At 38.1% G+C, this 24,846-nt stretch overlaps 1 protein-coding gene across 1 annotated transcript in view; it reads right to left on the reverse strand.

Moving 5' to 3' along the window:
- Positions 1 to 2,869: 2,869 nt before the first annotated feature.
- The window catches only part of LOC132256906 (dachshund homolog 2), a 77,993-nt gene continuing 56,016 nt past the window's right edge, over positions 2,870 to 24,846 (reverse strand). The window contains exons 10-12 of the mRNA XM_059753502.1: positions 9,012 to 9,158; positions 8,366 to 8,557; positions 2,870 to 5,384 (exon numbers count right to left, since the gene is read on the reverse strand). Of these exons, the coding sequence (XP_059609485.1) occupies positions 5,254 to 5,384; positions 8,366 to 8,557; positions 9,012 to 9,158 (470 nt within the window). The 3' untranslated portion in view covers positions 2,870 to 5,253. The remainder of the gene's footprint in view (positions 5,385 to 8,365; positions 8,558 to 9,011; positions 9,159 to 24,846) is intronic.

Here is a 24,846-nt window from a genome sequence, read left to right on the forward strand (position 1 = left end):
TAAATTGTCTTCACCGCCTCTTATGGCACAAAATACATCCCAAAAATTGGGGGGTGGATCAATTTTTCCGGCCCACACACGTGAGATTATGAAAATGAAGTGGAAAATATAGTTGAGGGGCGGGGGCAGAAAATAGAATTAAAATTGGTATGTGGCATTAGATGGGAGTTAGTTTAACGCTACGTCGCTCAAAATGATTTAATTGAATTACCGGCTAATCTCACTCAACTTGTAATATAATTACAATTTATCTACCATGGAATATTTACTTAGTTTCTCTGGTCATTCGGTGACACATTATAGAATTTGCTGTCTGCAACAAAAGGGAGAATTGCTATTGTGGCGTGTTCCTTGGTGAACTTCTAAGGAAAACCTGGCTAAATTCCGGCTCATTCTTCCCAAAGAAGCTTTGAACAGAGTGTTTTTTTCAACCGTGCGCCACGCAAAGTGCAAATACGAAATGGGAGGGGCTCCATTTGTACTGAGAGTTGGAAATATCATTTAAAATGTACGGTAAACTTGGGGCGGAGTCTTTCATCGGTCGCGAGTTTTCTCCTGTGTACACAAAGCTCGTGTCTCGGTTTTTTACTCCATTTTCTTGGTCAGTTCCCTTTTTACTGCACCCTTTTCTCTCACTCCCAATGTTTATTCTTGTGTGATTCTTTTGGTCTTCCTGGGAAATGCTCGGCCAGTTTGACCCCACATTGCATGTTCAGGGGCACGTCCATCCATAAATTGCCATTCGGATGCAATAAATTGTGCATATACGGGAGTCGCAGTGCATTAGTTGAACTACCATTTTGAAAAAAAAAGAAAGAAGGAAAGCATGAATAATTAATTAAGTCTTCGAGAGACGTCCCCAGACATTTGCGTCATATTGGGAGAGTCGCCCCGCGCTGTGATGGCCAGAGAAAATAAATACACGCTGGAATTATATCTAAGATGCGATAAAAAATAACACATTTCAATTAATTTATCAAACACGTCGACAGGTTTAGCCCGCTTTGCATATTCATGTGCCAATGGGTCGAGAAATGTAAATTGCACTTCATGTGCTCCACTTTGCCTCTCGAAGTGGTTGAAGGATATTAAGATTTTTCACGACAGCGACAATTTATGTACACTCTGAAAAACTCTTTTCAAGTTCTCGCCTGCTTTGTCCACACTTTCTGGCTAGGCTAACTGAGTTGGATCACACAGAAGTTGATGAAAAATTCAGTAAAGAATATTTTTGGTGTCAATTTCCACAAACTTGCGCCATCACTAATATTTTGACTGGCAAAATACCGTTGAATTTATCGGATTACATAAGATTTCAGAGGTTCTTAATTGTTAATACATATCTTACCTGAAAACAATTCATCTAAATCGATGAAACTAGAAAGATGTTTCTGGTTTCATCCTAAAACATTTTTTAAACCTTAATTTCAAGATTCAATATGAGTTCTATGCCATTCTTTCATTTTGTTAGATGATTTTTCTCCTTCCACACAGAGAAATTCTTTTCTCATATTCAGAGATTTGTGGTAACAAGTTTGTCGATTATTTCACCCTCGCATTGTGCATAGTCAAATCCCCTTATTGTGCGCTTCTTTGCCCCAGCAGACAGGATGCTGTAGCCCTAATGGATTTCCCAGGCAGTTCCTGGGAGAAAGGGTGCGAGGGAGATAAGATTAAGACCCGAGAGTGGCGTCGCAGAAGCAACAGTGGAAAGTCAGATGATGGAGCAACCCTTTCGTCTTCTGCGCCCCGAACTTCCTTGCGCTCTACCACCATTGGCAAGAGATTAAGGAATCAAACATTAGAGACGCTGATGGACTGTGAATTGAATGCAAATGAAATCAAAATGGGTATTAGGCAATTTAATTGGCATTGTCGAAGGGTGGGAGTTTGTGTTTCGCATAAAATTTTGGTGTTTAGTATGGAAATAAAATATTTTTCTCTTGATCGTCGTCTTGAGACATCCTGTGCTGGTCTGAGATGGGCCATTGAGAGGAAATTGCGACGAGATGGGCGTCACTTTCTCACAAAAGGCAGATGCTGATAGACGTGTGGAAATTGAGTAATTGCCTTCCTGTGTGGCTCTATCCACCCTCAAGTGCGATTGTCTTATCGCCATGCAATAGAATGCCTCCTCAGACATTCTGATTACCATCGCATAATTGTGCAAGTGTGTAAAATTGACCACATTTGTCTTCACTCTGGAGAACAGCTATATTTTGTCTTGCACGTCTCTATTATAGTCCAGGATGCAAATATCCTGGCAAAAGTGGCCTATAAATATTAGCCGATTGTCTGGGGTGCTTCGTGCCACTGCCTCATAATTCACACATTTGTCAGAAGGTGTAGACACACCGCCTTGCGGCCAGCACGGTGAATTACATGGTGAGATCCACCTGTCCGCGCGGATCGTGAAATTCTATACAAATACATCCGAACATCTTTTCATTACTCAATTAATGAACACTCTACAATTTTCGGTTCGCACTTCAGCATCTTGAAAAACAATTAATATATTGAATTACAGACCTAATTAAAGTGTCACGAAACGTACGAGAAAAAGAAGAAAAAAATTGCTTGTGGTAAATAAAGAAACATTTTTATGATGATTTAATTGAATTTGCATAAATTTGAGTTGAAAAAATTCAATAGAGTGAATTAATTGATGTGGGGTTTCTTAATTCACGCACAATGAGGGTGCTAATTAAATGACACAATGCCCATTTCCAAACCGCAAAATGCTGCAAACACTGTGGTTTCTGCCATCTGAAACTGAAAAGACCATTCAAATTGACACCATTTGCCAACATTTCGGCGTGCAGCCATATTCGAAAAAAGGCATCATAATAATAGGTTCACCTTCTTAGCATAAAATTTCTCTTTATTCTTTCAAATATTTCTATATTAATTTATCATGTTTATGTATGACGTTATAATTATCTTTATTATAACTAGTAAAACATACATTCATTGAAGAGGTCCTCTTTAGGTGCCTCTTATACTTTTTTTCTCTTCCCTTTTTGTACATTTCGACTGAATTAATCTTCTTATATTTTCACTTTTTTCTTCACATAAGAGTGATTTTTTCATGGCTCTCGCTTCGCATGAATATTCCTTTTCTTCGGTCTTTCTCATACATACTGGTGACCATTGTAAATTGAGAAAAAATGGGAATTGCAATTAGATATGATCACGTTTATTAGAGGGAACACGAGAAAAAAGAACGACCACAGAGCTTTTAGACACAAAATACTCAAAAAGACCAATGAAATATTGTGAGGAAAAACAGAGGAGAGAAAAGAACACCAATCAAATAATGATAAATTACACCAATATTAAACGTAGAAATGCTCTAAAAATTAATTTGATTGTTAATTTGCTTTACAAACCGAAAACAAGAACACCTTGTTAGTAAATTCTGCAGTGACTTCCTCTCTTTTTTCTTCACCATTTCCTCTTCCTAAATCTTTTGTGTATTTTACAGTAAATAGAAAAAGAGGCAAAAAATGTTTACTTTCAATTCATTGCAGTCGCAAGTTTTGAATATCTCGTATTAGTTGTTTTTTTTTTAGTTATTTCTATAGACATGTAACAATTAATTTTAATAATGGTACAATTAATTAGTCAAATTTGTTTTAATCATGTCGCAATTATTTCTCTTGTAAGTTCATCTCCACCTATTATTTAAAGTTTCGTGAGAAAAATCTTCTATGTTACACTTTTATTATTCGTTTTACATGCCTCATTAAATTGCCTTTTCCTCGCCCTATAATTTACAGGGACTGGGAAAAATGCATGTCAAATACTTGTAGATTTTCCCTTAAGTTTCTATTTTATATTTATGTTTTTGATGGTTTTCAATTATTGGTGTGTATCAAAGGGACTATTTTCGTCAAAGAAGATTTACACTTCATTCCCGAGATTATCGCGGAAACTACTTCGAAGTTTTGCATTCCCCACCCTTTTGTCCCCTTTCTATACGCTACAGAATTTTTTTTCTTGTTAAATAAATTGTACGCCTATACAACTACATCACTAAACCTTCCTTTCGCTTGATCGCTTTTCAATTTACCTTTACACTCGCCTCTCATTTTTTAATTATATCGTAAAGAAGATTAAAATATGGCAACCAATAAATTGTTCTAATGTATAAAAGAATCAGTGTATTTGTTATTCTTCTTAATTAATACATATGAATCTCATTATTTCGTTATTTTCTCTCTTGTATAGTTTTATTTTCAGTGTTGAGAAAGTATTGATGCAGTGATAAATAATTTCACCTTCACATATCTTTTCATACCTTTTTACAGGAGCCTTAATTGTCATAGTTTCTATGTCTAGCAAAATAAATTATTATATATGATTTTCACTAATCACTAGTTTTATCATATTTCCTCATAATGCTTTAATGTTTTTCTCGATATTTTATTTTAATCAATATTGACTATTTTAATGATCGTGTGTGTGTGTGCTTTCCTAATTCTATTTTTTTTTAATTAATTTCATTATTAATTACTTCATCATAGTGAATATTTGAGGATCTCAAAACTAACTTTATAATAGTCAGTAAGACTGTATCTAATCATATTTACAAGCTTAATTCCTTTTATACAAAGAGCATCATCTTTTGAACAAAGACAAGATCTATCCTGAAGGTGTGTGTGTGATAATTAATATTGTCAATCAAAAAAAAATCAAACAAAAAGTCTCAAAAAATTCACACAAAATGTACTCTACAAAGTAATTTCAATTTCTTCGACTGAAACGAAAAAAAACCATTTAAGTTCATCATTCCTTATTTTAATGTTGTGCTTTATCACATGGAAATTAATTTCAAATTTGCATTCAAAATCCAATTGAATTTTACTCCGTCTTATAAATGAATTTATTTATCAACAACTTGATTGCACTTTCAATTTGTTCTCTCAGTTTATTTTATTTCTCTGACTTTGAGAGATCTAAAAAAATGCTAATATGTTCAACATAAAACATGCTGTCGAAATTACAAGCTCTCTCGCCACGCAATATAGTTCAATAAAAATTATTCACATTTTTTGCTACAGTCACAGAGGAGATAAGTAACAAATTGATTAAAATGTTTTCAGTGTGAGACTTCGCAAAAATCGACGATGTCAAGTATATAACATAACTTCTCTATTGATCAAGTGTGTTCAGGAGTTTGATTGTACAGTGGGCAAATTACCTTCATTGATCTTTCGATTGGGTACTTGATGAAGTGGCTTGCTCGCATGACTAAGTGGCACTGCTGAATAGTATGGAATTCTTGTAATAATTGGGACGATCTTGCAATGGACTCTTCACGTCTCTATCGCCAGACTGCTGTCTTGCCTTGCGCTCAATTTCCAGCTCCTGAGCCAGGGATTCTGAGGAAGAGAGAAAAGCGTATTTGGTTGTCAAAAGATTGATCAAAAGTAGTTCAAATGATGAACAATGGAAATTTACCAGAGTTCTGACAAAATTTTATAATATTTTCATAATACTTTTTTTTAAATTTTTTCTGAAAACTTTCATATAAAACACTACATTAAGTAATGTAGATGAAAATGACTTTTTATTTATTATTCACAGACTGTATGATTAGTAATTTTGTTTGTGAATTCATGTAAAATTACACACTCAATTGTGTCGCATTTCACTCACCCAAAAAAAGAGCAAGCACACAACACGCGGTGAATCTTTTCGTATTAAAACCACTCTTAAGGCACGAGTGGGCGGCGGGAGAGTCTACAAAATTTTTCCTTGGATGGAGAGAAGCAAATTGAGTGAAGGAGTGGAAATCCCTTTTAATATTTATATTTTCATTCATATGCATATGACTGTTTGGAGGAATTTCACTCTTTTTTCCTCCTCCTTGAGTGGTAGAAAAAAAATTCATTTGCAATAAAGTTAAATTTAACAACTCACGAGATTATCGTACAATATTTTTGTACCATCTCTCCAACCCCCGCTTTTTTTCTATACTTCTTATTTCAAACACTCTCCGGATTTTCCACCAGTCTCTCATGTAAGTTGCCAAAGTGGTGCGCGGAGGGAAAAAAGAAGGCAAAGATGCGAGAAAATTGTAATTTTCTTGAGTTGTCTCATGTAAGAAGTTTCTTATTCTCAAGAGATGAAAATTGAAATTTCAACCTGGGAGAGAGTGTGTATATGTATGTATATGGGAAACATTTTTTCCGCGCGATGTTCCAAAGCAGAGAAACTTCATTAAATGGCGAAATTGGTTTGGGAGTGATTAAATAATTCAGTTGAAACATTCAAAAATCTACACTGCCAGAGGCTTGAGGGTGGCTCGGGTGGGCGCAAGGGAGATGTGGGAGTAAAAGAGACGTGAGATATCATAATGTAATTGGTATTATTTGAAACATCTGTTACCACAAGCTGCAGACGGAAATTGTGGCGTCTACCTGAGCAGGAGCCTCGCATTGGGGGCGAAGATGCAAGGAGTTTTCTGTCTTAGGCCAGAAATGGCACCGAGTGTCGTCGGATGATGAGAAAAATTCCCTGTATCAATCGAGGTGTATTTTTTAATAATGTTGGTTCTTGATACACTGCATAATGCTGTACAAATGATCAGCATTCGCTTTGGAGGAGGGGGAATTAGACTTTTTGTGTGATTGCTGAGATATATTAAACCATTTTGGCTGGTCAGTAATTATTAAATTGAGACTCTCTATTCAACAATTCATACATGTGAGACTTTGCAAAATTTAAACCCCTTTCAATTCATTTACTCTCTCTCCCTCTCTGTCTCTCACTCACTCCTTCTCTTTTTCTCACTCTAGAGAAGGTTTTAGGCGGGGAGTGGCTTGACTTAATAAATAGTTCAACTCATAAATGAGTGAAGTTGGTCTTGTGAGTACTGAAACGTGGAAAACCATTGAAATAATTCACCTTCTTATTAGTCAGTTATGACTCGTTTACAAATTCCTTCAATATATTAATACAACCCACACACTTGTCTGTGTAGGCAGATGAAAAGGGATGAAACTGGAGAAAACGCAACAACAGGAAGTTTTCCAAGTCCCACGGGAAAGTCCCTCGATAAACTATGTAATTGCAAATGTATAGAGTATTCTCTATTTCCCACAGGAAGAGAGGCAAAGAGGAATAAATTTAGGCTGAGGCAAAATGGGATGCTGCGAAAAATTATAATATAAGTTTGATAAAGACAGAGCGAGAGAGAATTTTTCCATTTTGCTAACCCAATTTGCAGCTTAAATTCAACAATAATATTACTACGAGCATTCCCCCTTTTTCTTATCCATTTCTTCACCTCGCATAAATACCAAATCCCAGAGAAAGCCCTCAAAATGCGTGTATAACTTTCCTCTTAAGTGACTCTCAACGCTACCCACTTAAATAAAATATATAGTATGAAGTGATGCAGAGAGTTTTCCACACCAAAAATCATCCCCAGCCAAAGTCATCTACCTCTCAATCTAATTCGAGTCGTCATAGACATTATGATGAGATTACTAGCCTGAGGCTGTGTCATTTAAATGTACATTTCTAACTCGATGAATTTTGCATGGTGTTGCGAACACCTCGGTCTCATTCATTTCATTATAAATGCTGTGTGTTTCTCATCTCTGGTTCCATTTTCAACTGTACCGACAAGCCGTATATATAAATATATATATATAAATTTACATGAAAATACATGACAACAAAGTGACTGCGGGAAAATACTCCTCTAGCCAATGAGATACCCAATGAAATTGGGTATATGATGAGACATGAAAGAAAGTTGGAGGATTTTGCTAACACACCTTCAGGCTGAAGTTAGACAACAGCACACAGAAGAAGAAAAATTCACTCCTCAAAAGAGAGGAGCGAAAGAAAAGAATCATTTTCTGTGTGCCTCGCCCCGCAAAAAACATGAATATCCCAACGAATGTAATTTAAAAATAATTATTCGCTTAGTTAAACCAACTTTGCGATATACTTTAAGTATTATTTAGAATATAAACGCTTTCTACAGTGAATATTTATATTATTTCATAATCCTATTTGCTCCATTCTCTTGCCACCCTAGCAGGGATGGTAAAACCTCACCCTTGACAGTGGGATTTTATTTCACTGCAGGGCACAAGGCAGCATTGGGGTGGGATTGACAGAGAAAATGGAATAAATTTTAGAAGAAATACAGAGCAAGAGAGTAGAGGATTGGTAATTCGGCAATTTTCATGTAAAGGGTTAATTTAAATACTGTTTCATGGCTTGTATTATAATTTTTTTTTTTTTTAGAATTGTAAGCATACTTTTGATAATACTTGTGATCTTTTTGGGTGAAAGTCACACAACTTTAAAATTCTAAGCATTGATATTCATGAAATAAACTGACCTGTGTAATTTTGCCAAAAAGCTCCTGTGGCCATCATATCCAGGTTCGAGTAGTTCCAGGGCTTCCCTTCATTCGGTGCTGGGTTCTGGGGTGCCGACGAGGGATCTGCCCGATTTGGTGGAGCATAGGGGCTCTCAGCTCTCCTCTCGGACGACGCGGACCTCCTTTCGCGCCTCTCGCTGTTTACATTCTCTAGGAAGATAGGCAAAAGCAAAATTACACTCTCACTAAGTCGCCCTCAGTCATCATCTCAGGCTGGGGAAGTGAAGAAAAGATTCCGGTTGTGAAAGTGATATTTTGACCAATGTCTGCTTCTGACAAATATCAAATTAATATTCTCTCACACTCCATTGAACTCATGCCGTGATCATAGGCAGGTTAATGGGAGTCGCGAGGCGCAAATGAAAAGAGCAAGAAATTGAAATTGAAATGAAGATTGGCTCCTCTCAACCACGCGTTCAACCCCATCAGATGGGGAAAAAGGAGGCAGACATATCGCCGACGGCAATTTCTCTGTCAGAAGCACAAGAAGAGCATACACTATCAATGCGTCCACCTTTGTGGCAACCCCTTTCACAGGACGCGCGGAGTCTTTTTCCAACGTGTCTGCAGTTCACTAAAGGGAATCATGAGAAAAATATCTCACCGGAGATGAGTCTGAGAGCTTCTGCAGGAGCACCGGAAGCCTTTATCGCATCCTCCAGTTGCGCACGTCTCTTCATCTCCATGTCCAACTGCTGTTGCAATCGTATTCTGGCTCTCTTCTCCTTCTTGAAGCGCTTCTGATAAATGGCTGCAATTAATCACAAGAAAATTGCTCTATTAATTTCTCTCACCATTTCCATCAGACTTTTCTTCTCTCATAAGCATCTTATATCGCGCGGTGCGAATTTGATGAAATTATTTTAAAATTTATGTGTGACTGTTGCCCTACATGTTCACGAGATGAGCATCTATTTCGCCCAAAGTCTCTATCTCTCTCTCTTTATTTCTGCAATTAATCTTGCTCGCCTTCCTGCCCTCATTCCACGGGTTGAAACAGAAAAATGGGAATAGTGAAGTGGCCTCCCAGCCCGTCCACCCAATTTGTACGGAATATACATAAATTCCATTTCGCCCGCATTGTTTAATGATAATCGAGTTGGTTGTGTTGTGCATTCATAATACAATGGTTTCACCACCCAAAAACAACAGTGCAACAACATATTTTATCAATAAATCATAAAATGCAAAAGCAATTCACTTCGTGTAATTGCAACTTTATCACATTTTGTGCTGTGTGTCCCATAAATGCATAGCCATTTCCCCAATCGTTCATCCCCCAATTCCACATTGTCTCTCACTCGTTCCAGTCACTGAATTATTTTCGGTCATGGGGATGCGACTGCTGCATTACAACCAGGGGTGGAAATCTCAGCGTGATTTTCCAATGGTGTCCGCATTGAGTGTACCACTTTCCCATGCATCCGGGTGGACATTCATTGTTTCACCATTGGTGGTTCAAATGGGGGTCAATAAATACAGAAATAACATCAGTGGTGGACACCAGTTCATTTCCAGAGGACCCTCTCGCTCCCACTCGAGTCTCGACTTGTGTACTTTGCCATGTGAGTGACCAACAAATGAACAGGCAGAGAGCCTCTCGACCAAATGTTGGGGGGTTTGTTGATGATGATGACACTCAATTTGATGAGGACACTCCAGTGACAATTTCCACGTCTCTCGCACGCCCACGAGACGAAATAATAAAGCAAGAGTTACACGCATGTGTTGAATGCAAATTTACCTCATCTCCAATCGGCCTATCGGCCCAAATATTTATGTATACGATTTTCCGACATGAGTGTGTATTGAAGTGATTTTATCAGGTCGATCGAAAAGTTCTCGAGTATTCTGTAGTGTAGTAGAATTCTATATGCTTGTTCTAAAGCACAACAATATATTTTACACGAATCTACGAATACAATCTTTATTTATTGGTTTTTAGAAAAAAAAAATAAAAACGACACAATAAAAAATCGATTCAGTGACAGTAAATGAAGGAAAAAAAAATGGTAATGAATGAATTCAACATAGGGTTGTGAAGTAGGGGTGGGTGTGTGCAAAATTACTGGTATATGCAATACATATATTCCTCGGTTGGATGGGAGTAATCCAACCGCAAATAGCAATAAGAAGTAGAGTTATTAATTTCCACGTCGGCCAATAGGCACAATCAAAGAAGTTACATTATGTAAAGAAAGGGTGAGAAGTTGGCATGAAGAATCCCAATAAAACCGTTTGTCGGTCTATTAATCGAGAGATCAAATATTTATATTCAAAACAATTAATACTTCAAGCCTTTATAGTCACTTTTTGTAGGTGGTTTTTAGCTCTTTTCGTTCAGATTGAAAATCACACATCATTTTACACACACAACAGAGTGCGGAGAGAGGCTCGCTTTTTATTTATTGATGTGCTGTGGCGTTAAAGTGGAAGATTTCAGCGGATTGTCTGTGCGGTTGTAGGAGGTGAAGAGCACGCGAGGGCCAAACAAAAAGAAGCAATAATGGTTTTGGAAAAGAAGGCGCATTCAATGATGATTGTGCAAAGTTGAAAGGATTCTCCTGCCGAATGATTCCCGGTCTAATTGATTTCATTTTCATTCTTTGCCTTCACTCCCCAATATAATTCTCTCAGAAATTCATCCGCGATTCGATTTCAATTTCCACGCATTTCAATTGGTATAACATTTTTACAAAGTGTTCCATTATTCGTGCGAGGTGCTCTTATGGGGGCAATCGATTCGGCATTTTGTTATGTGTACTTAGGCTCCCGCCACCTGCTGTTTTCCTCCTCTTGTATGAGGCCTGTGGATGATCTGTTGTGTGTTTTTCCTATCCACGCGAGGCCTCAAGAGTTCTCTGGAACCCCACCATGTGGTCATATTTTCTCCACCGCAAGAAGCATTCGAAATCGCCAACGGTCAATCGCCACTTGGAGAGAGAGAATCAAACAATCGCCCTCAATCGCCACTATTGTGATTAATTGTTTACCTCATCTGCAGTACAAATGAGTCAATCTGCGTGATTTACTCATATTACCCAGACTTTATCGAGATTTATTGTAATTGGAAATCATACAATCATGCGTATGTACATACATATATACTTTTCACTATGAGGAGAACTCCCTTTGCTCTCATTGGAAGAATAATACAATAATTACATTCCTCTCTATCTCCATCGCGATGGGAAATTGAGCAATATTTTGTGGGTGGAATTACAAATTTATATAACCATAGAGATGGTATTGTATAGTATCATCCAAATCGCGCGAACTGTTGTTTTTAATTATTGTTTATTAATCACTCTAATCTAAATCCTTTTGACTTGTTTTTACCAATTTTATACCACGACCAAGTGATATTTGATTGCATACTGCAGCTGAAATATGCAATCTATCGCCAATGGGGCATGTAAAGTTCCGTCTTGGCAATGCGCGGATTTTCCATCGCGAATCACGGCAAAATCATTTGCAATATTAATCTAAGAAATAGCAACAAAGAACACGAGAGAGAAACCTTTTGACACTAATTATTATTTGTCTTTTAAATGGAATTTGTGGTACGCCTATAATTTCATGACTCATTTTACATTCCCTAAGCCCAGAACCTTTTGGTATATGTACATCATCGACATAAGAAGCAATCCTCCTTTCCTTGGGTCATGGAACAATGGCAGCCATTTTTCACCGATAAAAGGAAGGCATACACACACTATCAGAAAACCCGAGCAAAGAAAGACCTGGCAATCTGAACGTTGCCATTATTGCATGGTGCAAAATTGCAATCACAAGCAGCGCGATGTTCCTCAATCAAATCTCTCATGGCGATGAACAGAGCGCAGAATGAAATCTCTTTGGGATTTAATGCCAACTATAATTTAATGGTAACTCATCATCATTGGATCATACAACACATAACATCGCAGACTCGCAAAGATGAAGAGCAACAATCAATGGCCACCGGCGCTCCATCGAATACTGTGCGTGTTTTTCTTTTGCCATTTTATGTGTAAACCCCTGTTTCTTGCCTCGCACTGCGTATTTAGTTGATCGTGCGACGAAAAAAAATGTCTGTGATCATCTTCAAGCGATATTATATGCCATTCCTCTGGCCACACGAATAAATCACAATCGGATGTGAGACAGTTCTTGAGTGCAAAAAACCCGCGCCTATCGAATGAGGGCGGTTAAAAATGGATGGATGTGATCGGCAGTGCCCTCAAGTGTCGTTCATGCAAATTGCACAGGGTATTAGTGACTCGCGAATTCGGTTCAGTTTCCAAAATTCATGGAAAAGTACCTAAGATTTGGAGGGTTCTTGCGTTTAAAAGAATCGATATACACCAAAAGAGGTTTCAAATACCGACAGATTTATTGATCCTTATTTGATAAGAAACAAGGAGTCAATAAAGAACAAAAATAATAATTCAAATTCATGTCTAAAAGTTTATTTCAATTTCATAAAACCGAATCATTGATTTTGCTTTAATCAATCTTATTTCGTAAATCATATCTCTTCTTAAAATAATTGAAAAGATTTGAGATAATTTGACTGATATAATTATTTATATATGTTGAAATTATTAAAAGTAAGATCAAATTTCAAATAACAAAATGGTGACTTTATATCAATTTCTTTTCCAAGAATATGCTTTCTTTCGATATTAATTGTTTCTGAAATGAATATTATACACAGTGCGAATATTCTTAATATAAGTATAAACTGAAAAGAAAAACAATACATACATATGTATGTATTGAGAAAACGTGAAATTTAATAACACTGGATGCTTTCTGCACTGGCCGAAAACCCTCCCCATTTTGCATCATTTCATCACGCACTGTCGATCCATGGGAACCATCCCTCCCTAAAAAAGCCTTATGAAGATATATTGAGGAGGTTCCACGGCCCATTGATTGATACACTCGTCGCAATTTTGATTGCTTTTCTTCATCTCATCGGCGAATCTCACACGTATGATGCACTTTTGTGTGGCTCAGTATCTTTCATTTCGTCAATATGTAAAATGTTCTTAATGTCTGCCTAGTCAACACGGCCTCCAAAAAGGTATTCAAGTCCAAAGGAGTGAAAGAGAGAAAAGAAATGAGAGGCCATAATAATAAATAATGATACGTTACGGTTGCATATTTTTGCAATATGAATCGATATTTCTTCGTTGTACATCTTTTGCATTGAATGGCCGCGATTTGATGAATCTCAACTCTTCCATCATCTTCTTGCCATTCGATCGGCGATACATAGCAGCGCGGCTTTTCCCCTGCCCAAAATGATTGATTTTTCATCACATACTTTGGCCATTTATCGAACCTGCCTTTTGCAATTATCTTCGAGTGAAACGGCGCGGTGCAAATGGGGAAATGGATGCACGATGTATAAGTTTTTCATGTCGATTGGCAAAGGCATACATAGAGAGAGTCAAATGGGCGAAAGAGAGACACTGTGGCATTTGGAATTGGGATGGCAGCTGCATGGGGAAGTGCACAGGAGAGCTTTTTCGGGTGCCCCAACAGAAGGCAGAATTTTGCGCGCAATCGCAATATTGAGATCCCCCGGTTGTACATGGGTAGAGCAGAAAACGATTGAGACAAAACTTGAAGAGGTGGAGCCCCACATAATCTCCACCAGTTCGTTCTGTTCTGTGTCGAATCGTACATAAGCACAGGGTTACATAATGTGTATTACGATAGGAGAGTATTTGAAGCGCGACACAAGGAAAAGCACCCAACCTGCAGTATAGAAAATGGTGTGATTCTTCATCTCTTGTGCTCACTCTTTCCCAAAGTAATATACCGAAAATATTTAACTTAATATTGGATAGAATGGCAAAAGTCCTGAAGCCAGGAGGCTTCGGTATATGAAAATTTTACCAGCCACGCTAATTAAAATATACTCGTCCTCTGCATTCCATAAAGAACATGCAAGAAGGTTTTTTTTCCATAAAAATCCAAAGATTCTACACACAGAAATTCTTTTCGCATTCATCTCCGCGAGCCACATCAAACACCAACAAAGGGAGGAAAAAAAACAAAACTACACCGATAATTTATATTTGACTGAGATCAATCTCCGCAGGGGAAAAGTTTGCAGTACGCTGGAAAAATTCGGAGGAAAAAATCTGCATCAAAAATATGCTTCACGCCAGTAACAGCCATATTAAGTTGGCGGGAATGGGCACAAATCATCTCTTTGCCATCAATAACTTGTTCCACCTCACTTAACACTCTCCTGCGAGGGAGATATTGAATAATTCCAACCACAGTGCACTCATGCGGCCTCCTTGCATCACCACCGCCACCCCCATGAGAAGAAAGCATGGAAAGCCGCGAACCGAGGGTGACACGGAGTTTTGAGTCAATAAGCAATAAATTGGTGAAAAATACAGATGCATAGAACCATTTTATTTGATTAGATTTAAGGGGGATCACAAACCCTTCTTCTATTCTACGGAAGAAGCGCGGGTAATCTTTAACCATAAACTTTTATACAGGAACTAAGATTCTTTTTTTTTTTGCAAAATACGAATGTGATTCGTAACCAAGTTCTTGCCTTATATCTGCAGCTGAATAAATGTTTACAAAAGAATAATCATAGTCTTGAGGATATATTTTCGCATCTTTCATCCCTGACTTGTTTCACCTATATGTTTTTGACAATAAAATCGCTGTTGTGAAATCGAATTAAGATGTTATTAAAGAACATATTTCTGAAAGTTTGATTTACAGACGCAATGAAGAAGAGCGTGCAGTGCACACAATCTGTAATAATTCAACATTATTAACGAAAACAATTTATTTGGCAGGTTAGTCGTGAATATCAATAGCTGTGAATTACCGACGAAATCACAGCTAAGAGAGATATTTTGCCTAGTCAACATAGTATCACCTTTCGCGCCTCTACTCATCCAACCCCACCGTCATTGTATGACTTTATGACGGAGGAAAGACACCCACATTCACATCCTCCTCACATCGTCATCCAACTCTCCGTGCGATATCGATGATGATGCATGATTGAATGTTTATGTTATCTCAGTGTCACCCCGACGTTTGCCACACAAATCGAAAGCACTTTCCCCGATAGAGGAGGGTGTTGCAAAAAATCCTCAATTGTATTTATGATGATTCCAAATCCGGGGAATTGGCGAGGACAGGCGACATGTGGGAGTGTGGGAAAATATCCACGCACAAGGGCTAAAATTCCTGAAGGGTGGGAACACATATAACCTTTTTATCAATATAGAACGCTTTTTCTTTTCGCCCTCTACACAGTGTTTTTTTATTATTATTATTCACTTATATGTATATGCCGTTTTATGCTCTGTACACATTTCATCTTTGGCGAACATAAAGAGACGAAAAAAAATCAGTCAGTCAAAATGTCACCCCATCGGCATTTTCATGCTCTATTCACTTTGCCAATATGTCACAACTGCACGACAGGTTTGATATCAATATTTTAGGAGGTTTGACATGGCCATAAAGAGGAGAAGACGAATACGAGAAATCACCTTCGGATAGTGACCCCTCATCCATTTTCACAAAAAGGGTACGAATCAACAGCAATATCAAAACCAAGAAGAAAAGTCAGTTGATACTTTAAATGACCTGGAGTGCAAATGTTGATTTTCCATTTCATCCCCCTTCAATCATAATTTAATGTTCTCCTCTCTCTCGCAATCACCATATTCCAAAGTATTTATGTGAGTGGAATTTTTCTGACTCTCCCTTCGGAAAGTAATGTGGAAAATCTCTTCGGAAAATCCACCTACCGTCACTTCTTCATCTTCAAACGAATAAAGTTTTATTGCGCGAAAAGTAACAGATAGGAAAATCTCTCCCAATATATATTTATGGCTATTATATTTATTTTATTACACTCACATAATACGACATGGCGCAAGAGAGGAAGAAGTGACGGGCGAGGGTCGAATGATTCCTATCCCATATTCTCTTGGATGTATGTATGTTGGAGATTTTGGTGGGAAAAAGGGATGCTTCGGATGAGGATTCCACATCACACTAGTGGCGATGATAGACCAAAAGGCAATGTGGTCATTTCCTCAGTAAATTGCCTCCTTCTGCCTTCCAATTTCATCTGCACACACATCCTCAATCCCACTTGTCGCAATAAACTGAGAAATCACTACGCACCCAGGGCAGAAGTAGCCGAATACGAGGAGGCCATTCGACGCCTTTGCAGAAGTGTGAGATAATTCAGAACTCATTTATAGAAGTAATAAAAAATATCATAAGACAAGTGAAACATTTCATGCTGCAAGGAGAAAAGAGGCGACAAGATATCGACAGAAATTGCGTGTCGAGGTTGAATTAACACAAGTAATTTCATTATTTGACCACACACAGTCTTCCGCACTTTATTACACATGAGAGGAAATGATATATCGTATAGTTTGATATCTAAATACCCTAAAAAGAGCCTTCATCGAATTCTGCGTGTATGCAGAAACAACAATAACACCCTTGACTTATTTCCATGAGCAAACAATATTTTCAAGACGCAGTGTTGCTCATAATTTTTCTTTCTGAGTGCAATTTCCCAAACAAACTCACACAGTGGGAGAAGAATACCATGGGGAGGGGTGAAACAACAGAAAAAAGCTTTCTGAAAGCAAATTCGATTTTTGCGCCCGATGGCAATTTACATAAATGCAGGAGAATGTCTGTCTTACATAAATAATACTTTTCTCATCATCTCAGCGTGTTTTTCAGTCATCAGTACCGACCAGCAGAAGGGGTGGAAGAAATCTATTTGACAAAAATCACCCTCAAGGAGTGGAAAATCTGTTTTTGGGAAATTTACCCAGGATGTGGTCACGGAAGGCCATTTCCCCGATGAATCCCCGTGTGGCACACAGTTTTCAAGGCTGTGAAAATCATCGAACCCATTTCGACAGAACTAACACACAGTGGCGCAGAAAATCGAGGGGATGGCTTTTCACACTACGAACAAATGGATGAGACATTGATTGTGTCATCACGTGACTTGACTTCAATATTGAATTCGCTCTCAACCCCCCAAGTATGTAATGTAATAAAAAAGGGAAAAGTCGTGTTTTCCATCATCGTCACTGTGAAAACTTTATCGTGTATGGCATTTGGTGGCAAATGTATCCCAGTGAGTTTGTGAACGGAGGTTGAAAGTGGAGGCAGAAAGAATAAATAAAATTGAAGAAATGTTGAGTGTAATGTTTTGACATTTTTGCTGATGATCATTTAGAAGGATGTTACCATCATGAGGACGGTGACAACATCAATTTGATTAATGACACGGCGGTTTATTTCAACATCATCCAAATATGTTGCATTCTCCATCACGCTTCTGGACTTTCCCCGAGATATATTCTCAGCTTTTCCCTTCAAAATCGGCACGGAGTTGAAAGCATTTTGACGATAAATCATTCGCACAGTTATCATCAAAATATGAGTGACGATAAATTGAATTAACTTTTTTCCACGCTTGGCACGATTGGATAGAAAATATTTGTGATTCAGGATTTATCGCTTGTGGTTGGTCTCCATTCTAATTTTGATTCAAATATGATTGGATTTGAAGAATTATAGAAATTCAAAAAATTCGTATTTTAAAACTACATATTCCGGAACGAAAGTCAACGTGTTTTTTTTTTCAAACTAAGAAGATTTACATGAGATCGTTTTGAATTCACGTAAATCTTCAGTACAATTGCTGTCTTTTTTCCTAACAAAGTGTGAAGGTGAAGGTATTCGAGGGTGGCCATTTCTCAGGGTTGGTGAAACATTTGGAAGTGGATAATAAGAAAACTTAGACGTGGAATCAGCATAAATTTTCAAATTATTGCACATAAACGCAATTTAGTCATGGGAAGAAGATGTAACAATGCCTTGGCAAATTGATGGTGTGATGGGTGAAATACGAAACAAGGAGTTAACTTTCCTACCCAAAGTCGGTCCTGGCAATTTTCTGCATCCCTTGCTAGAGATGTTTGGGGGTTATTCACAAATTGAAACGTTGAATTCGCTTCAGGTTTCCATATATTCAGTGTAGATTTGTGGGTGGGGGGAGACGATGCGATCTTGCAAGTTCAATTTCTGCCTCATGAGAGATGCCATACCAACTCCAACTCCAATATGCAGATGATGAGTGTGAGATGGGGGTCAAGAAATTATATGGCACAAGAGAGAAATGGGAGCTTCTTGGTATTGTTCACCCTTCATGTCTGAGTTGAAATTTCTCTCAACTTTAATTCCTCCCATCTGCTGTGTATGCAAAAGAACATACATTTATTGTTCAATATTCGCCCAATCTTGCAAGAAAGACTCAATAATCCCCTGGAAATTCTCCTCATGTACATTTGTGTGGCTTACACATCCCAAAACCTTTCTCTCTTTCTCTTTTGGGGTTACTGTGGAGAATGAGGCACACAGAGCTTTTTTGCCAAGGGAAATAGAGAACTTATGGTTTGATTAATTTTCAAGTTGAAATTTAATCAAGAACCAACTTCTCACGTTTGTTTATGTTCCACCCACTCAGTAAGGCGCAGTGGGAAGAAAATGATTTTGTTTGCTCAAAGTTTTCTTTTCGCCCACACCACGAGGAAATAGAGATATGCAGTCAAGGTATGTGTATCCAAGGAAAAATCTCTTCAAAATGCGCCTCTTCGTCATCAGTGAAAAGACACGCGGGGAGCATAATGGTTCATAAGGGAGGAAAATTAAAAGGAAATAAAAATTGAAAATCCATCATTGTATGAATAGCAGGAGGATTGAATGGCCGTTGGAGATTTTATTTCAGCAGCAGCCGCACAATCAATGAACTGGATGGAAGGGAGAAAATGACGCAAAAATCAACTTTTCATAATTAATAAACTTCGAAGCTCGCGCCCATGATAAAAGGAGGAGGAAAATATAAGAGTGCAGAGCAAAAAAATGCCGGAGCTTCAGAATATCCCATCCACTTCTTGTACTGCCACCGCACGTCAGAAGCGCGCAAAATACATTGGGCAAAAAAAGAAGGGAAGAAAATAGCCATTTGTATATGAGTTACAGAGTGAGTGCGCGGGGAACGAAAGGAAAAAATCCTCATCCATTGAATGGGAAAGAAACTCATGGTTGCGACAAGAGAGATGGATGATAAAGCGCCCCATTCATTCTGACCAGTTTATCTCTCAAGTCAATATTAATTATCTGGCGGACTCTTTCACCGCAAATGGTTCGAGTTTTCTCTCTGTTCACCCCCAAATCCACATTTTGGGGTGGGTTGAAGTTACAAAGAGAGAAAGAGAGAGAGAGAGAAGCCAATTCTCCACACACCAATTGATCATTGTGGATACATCAATCCTACCTTCACTTTCACATGTGTTTCATTCAAATTTTAATTCATTGTGGAAAGAGTGGAAATCTTTCTATTAACATATACGGGATTTTTATATGTAAAGATTTTTCGTCGGAAAAATATAATGCATAGCCAGATAAAACGGGGAAAAGGAAGGGAATTCAAAGCAAAAAGCTATTAGACAGAGCAAACAGTTTCGGCAGATTTAAAATTAAGTACAATATACAGTGAATCAAATCCTAATAAGTCATACCTGAGCTTAAGCAAAAAATACAGTCATCAGAAATTGAATGGAACATTCATAAATCTCTGGATGTGTGTAAAATGACAATAATTTTTAAAATGGTGCAAAAAATTATGCTCTTACACTATTCTTCACGAATGTTTCATAATATATAGACTCCAATTGAAAAAAAAATGTTAAAAGGGTTTCAGAGAAAGGTTTTAATTCAATTTTCATTGGATCAACTGGAAGTTTTTTTCTGATTCAAACTGATTTCCAGACACATTTTTGTCTCCTCGCCCACCATCATCGGCCAAGAAAAAAAGGGTAGAAGATTGTGAGGTTAATGAAATCTGCATAATACGATTATGTGGAGCATAAGATGCTTTGAAGAAAGTATCGAGACTCAATGGAATATCAAATGACAATATTCAATCGCCCTCTGGCTACCAGCAATTTCGAGATGCGGACCTTCTCAGGATGTTGCGGGAGAGAAAATCATCTACATGTTTGTCCACAATTGCGAAATGGAGGAATGGTAGGGAGAAAAAAGTCGGCAGATGATGGTCCAAACCACCCGCAATGCTCAGGAGGGAAGCTCACTTGGCTGGGCATCGAGGAGCCCTTGTCGCTCCACTAAACAATATACCTACACAGAAATATTGGCAATGTTATTAATTCGAGACACAGTCCCTTTCATTCACGAGACATTCCATCTCAAATTACTTCGTGGATTGGTGAACTCTTGCTCCTTGCAGCGTCTTCGCCACCATCCGGTAAATTGGAGTCAATTTCATTCGATGACAGGATTTGTGGAAAATTACCTCACAACGCTGTTTATTATTAAACTCACCATCGCGCATTGTTTACAATATTATTCTTTCCTCCGTAAGATAAATTATTACGCCATTTGACGATAAAATTCTGTAGATTTTTAAATTTTTTTTCTGCTACTCTGTGAATGGTATTCAAACAAAAAGAATATCTGCTTTACTTCATTCTTGGTGTGCCTTCTATTAACACTCGAAAGTCGCCTAAAAAACTGTATGTTTGGAAAATTTCTCCTTGTGCAATATATGAAAGCTATTAAATGGGATAAACAATTCAATGAATGGCTGTGGGAAACTATTAATATTTTCACTGGTCGATTGAATATAACACTTGAGGGAATCTTTTGAAGCCTCGCAAATGAAAAAGAAATCTCGCCGCGTGGTCGTACGATTTGAGGAGCTCAATAGCACTTGGAAGGTTTCACGTGAATTCGCCATCAATTAATTAATTTGTGTCTTTTCAGAGACTGAGTAATTAATTTCTTAGCACGCGAGAGAAAATATTAATTTCAAAGACGCATCAAGTTTGCTTTTTATTGCGACGCCAAAAATTTAATTAAATTCTATTGGCGCTCTCTTGACCATTCGAAATAATAAACTTACTCACTCCGGCTTTATTTGATCTTGTTTATGTGATTTTGATGTGTTTATGGACACATCCTCTCTATGGTCCACATATTTTCGTTCGATTGTATAGCATTAAAGAATCAATAGGCACCCATTAAATGACTGCAAATGGGCGATAATTAATTTTCTTCCTTGGATTTCTGCTTGCCACTCCCACTTTTCTCTTCCGCCCCTTCGCCCATCGTTCAAAGATGTGCCATTAAGATTAAGACAACTGATTATTTTCCACCCTGTTTATTTCTGTTTTGATCACTTTCCTGAGAATCACTCATGTATGTTTCTCTCTCACCCAAAAATGTCTATCTTCGGGCACATCAACCCTTCCAGCAACACCTCGGCTTTCGGGGTAACTTAAAAAGTATTTATCTAGGGACGAAGTAAGTCCACATTGGGGGAATTCCGGAATAAATATTCTCCATCAGAAAGGGAGGTGTGAGGAAAAATAATTTAGAGAAATGAAATTTTAATAATTTGCAGTGACAACCCAAGGGAGAATTATGGAGAGTGTGACAATCAAATAAATTTATTTGTGCGATCAATCATCCGAAAATAAAATATACAAACAGCGCGTTTCGTTGCGAAAAGGGAAGTTGGGAAATAGAAAAGACAGGGTGTGCTGATTGAAGTGCCGTACATCAGAAGCTGGGAGTTTGTATACATTACCGTGGGGAATAACGAAATTGAGATGCTAGAAAGGTTACAAATTTATCCGACAGAACGTGAAAATGTGAAAAAAGGTAAATGCCTTTTAGAATGTGTCAAAAAATTTGCGTTTTCAATGGCACATACTGTGATCAGGATTAGTAGCAAGACCCTGAAATATAGATGGTATGCTAAAATTCCGAGTCGTCTTCCCAATTATACCAAATGCCACTTTTGGGTGTCCTCATCGTCGAAATCGATACAGAAATTTAACACTCTGTCTGTATTTTGTTACCAATTTTCAACTAAATAAAATTTGCCTGACTGGAGAAGCACACTCTGTTCTTCCCCCCATTATTATTGGTCATCTCCTTTGCGTATTGAAGTGATTTTAATTAAATCTCCGGTGATTGTTCGTCTACTTTATGTTTTGTTAGCACAACTCAGTTCTCCGGTGACCCGGGATGGACTGTGATTTTTCCCCTGTGACCAAGGTTAAATATACCCAGTGTGTGGAGAATAGAGAGTGAGAGCAAGGATGGAAATGTAAAATAGGACCCAGTGTCGGTGTAATATTTTCAAAAGAACAGGGCGTTACTTGTCCTGTCACTTCACTCAAAGGCCATCACAGTCAGAAACTTCTTGTCCACACACTCACCAATAATGCCCGCATACACACCGTGAATTGGAAGAGATATTTAAATGCTAGATCCACGAAGGGTGAAATTACGATAAATGACTACTTTTCCCTACTTTGAACATTTTCTAAAGTCATTTTAAATAATTGTTTCATTTATTCGTATTTCAGTTTCGAAGGCAAGCCTCATCTCCACTTGTTTTAGATGAGCTGCTGGGATGATTTTGTCCATTTGAGAATACCTTTGTCAACACGCCATAGAATAATATCAAATGTCACAGAAATGTTGAGATTTCTTGACAACACGAAACTCCTCTCATTTAATTCCACTTTGATGTGATTAGCGCGCTGAAATCCCACAATAAAACTCCTTTTTCAAATGACACACAAATCATTTCAACTTTAATTCCATCTTAAGACCGACCACCAGCAAAAAGCATCACCCATGAGAAAACGGAGTATTATACAATCGATTAAATCCCAGAAATAAAATTTATATTTCAATTCGATTGGAATTTTCTGTCTCAGTGAATTTTGCCCGGTCAGAAGGGGATCCCAGGGCCACAACTTTATTTTTTCTATATCCCGGAGGCTAGGATGGTCCCCTTTTGAAAAACTGCAGTTTAGTGGAACGTCGAATCCGATTAGCGTGACATCTCGATCTCTTGTTCACTTCCCTCCGCTCGTTCTTTGGCCTCCCGTGGACGCTTCTGTGGCGCTTGCATCCCAGCTGATGGTGTTGCCCGAAGAAACATGACACCCACACGCTTCACATGAGCCACCAATTTTTCTCTCCCATTCTCTCAGTCTCCGGCTTTCGTGCTTTTTTTCTGATTCTGATCGCATTGTTGGACTTTAATTTACACCCAAACAATGGACAAAATTCAATTACCGCAGGTGGTCACCTCTTTTAGCCCTTTTCCCACTTTTTCAGCATTAAACACATCTTTTCTTTGCAAGTGGCACAATACGCTAAAGTGATTAATAAGTTACAATGTCTACTTTTGAGTACTTTTTGCAATGATTTTAAAGTTCTCAGTTTGAATGAAGTCAGTCAAAATCGAGTAAATTATAGAGTAAACATCCCGCCCGGAACAAAGGTGTTAAATCGTTTGCGGAATTGTATATCTTTAGAGAGATGTGAATGGAGAACCAACGAGACCTGAACCGTTTAAGTCCTTTGTTTCTCCAAATGACCGCTAAATGGGTGCCTTTTGCCAAACAATAACTCCCTTTTAGCCCTTCTGTGAAACGTATGCGAGTTTCGGAAACCACATTTCTTCCTGCGCCTTTGTCGAAATGCCTCACATTCACAGAACGCCCTCAATGCATATCACTCTCTCTCTTGTTACGCTCCCAATTTTCCCAACAATTTCCCTTCTTTTCTTCAAAAGAAGAAATATCTGGGCGATAGTCTTTGAGGAGAATTAAAGAGCTCGCGTGGTTGTTTTGCGGTGAATTTTAATAGGTAGGGGAAGTGTAGGGTCATATGAACTCAAGATTCGGACAGAACAGCAGGATTTTCGTGGGCGAGCATTCAAGAATATTCTCCACATCCTAGGAGGGTTTTCAATGAAGGGACAAAACTCGAAGGAAATTTTTCAGTCACATTTGCATTGACATCATATGATATATGTGTTTTGGCCAAAGAATAATACACTAGCCGAAATATTTCGCACTTTCCCTATCAATAAACTAAGGTCTCAATGCCACATAAGTTTGGGAAGCAAAATCGCCAGCATCTGGAATGTTAAGCACACCAGGTGAAAATAGGAACGTGCCAATGCGACTGCGACAACTACAAGACAAAAGCTTCAGGTTCCAACGTTAATTAAAACAACAAAAGCACACCTTACAAGAGCTTCCCTGGCATAAATATGTGCGCTTTTCATCTCCTACACTCACATACACATACTCATTGGATAAATTCACACCAATATGAAGAGTTCAGAGGAGCTTTAACAAACCACCGCCGACAATCTCTCAACACCATTCTCGATTATAGACAAGGATGAAAATGAACAATGAAATGACTCCATAGGTTAGATGCTGTTGCTAGGGTTTGTTATATTACATGAACAGAGGAAATGGGTGTGTCTGCGCGTTTTTGGCCACCACTCAACG

Source organism: Phlebotomus argentipes, unplaced genomic scaffold (genome assembly GCF_947086385.1).
Source record: "Phlebotomus argentipes unplaced genomic scaffold, Phlebotomus argentipes genome assembly contig_33, whole genome shotgun sequence".
In the NCBI taxonomy this organism is placed as follows: domain Eukaryota; kingdom Metazoa; phylum Arthropoda; class Insecta; order Diptera; family Psychodidae; genus Phlebotomus; species Phlebotomus argentipes.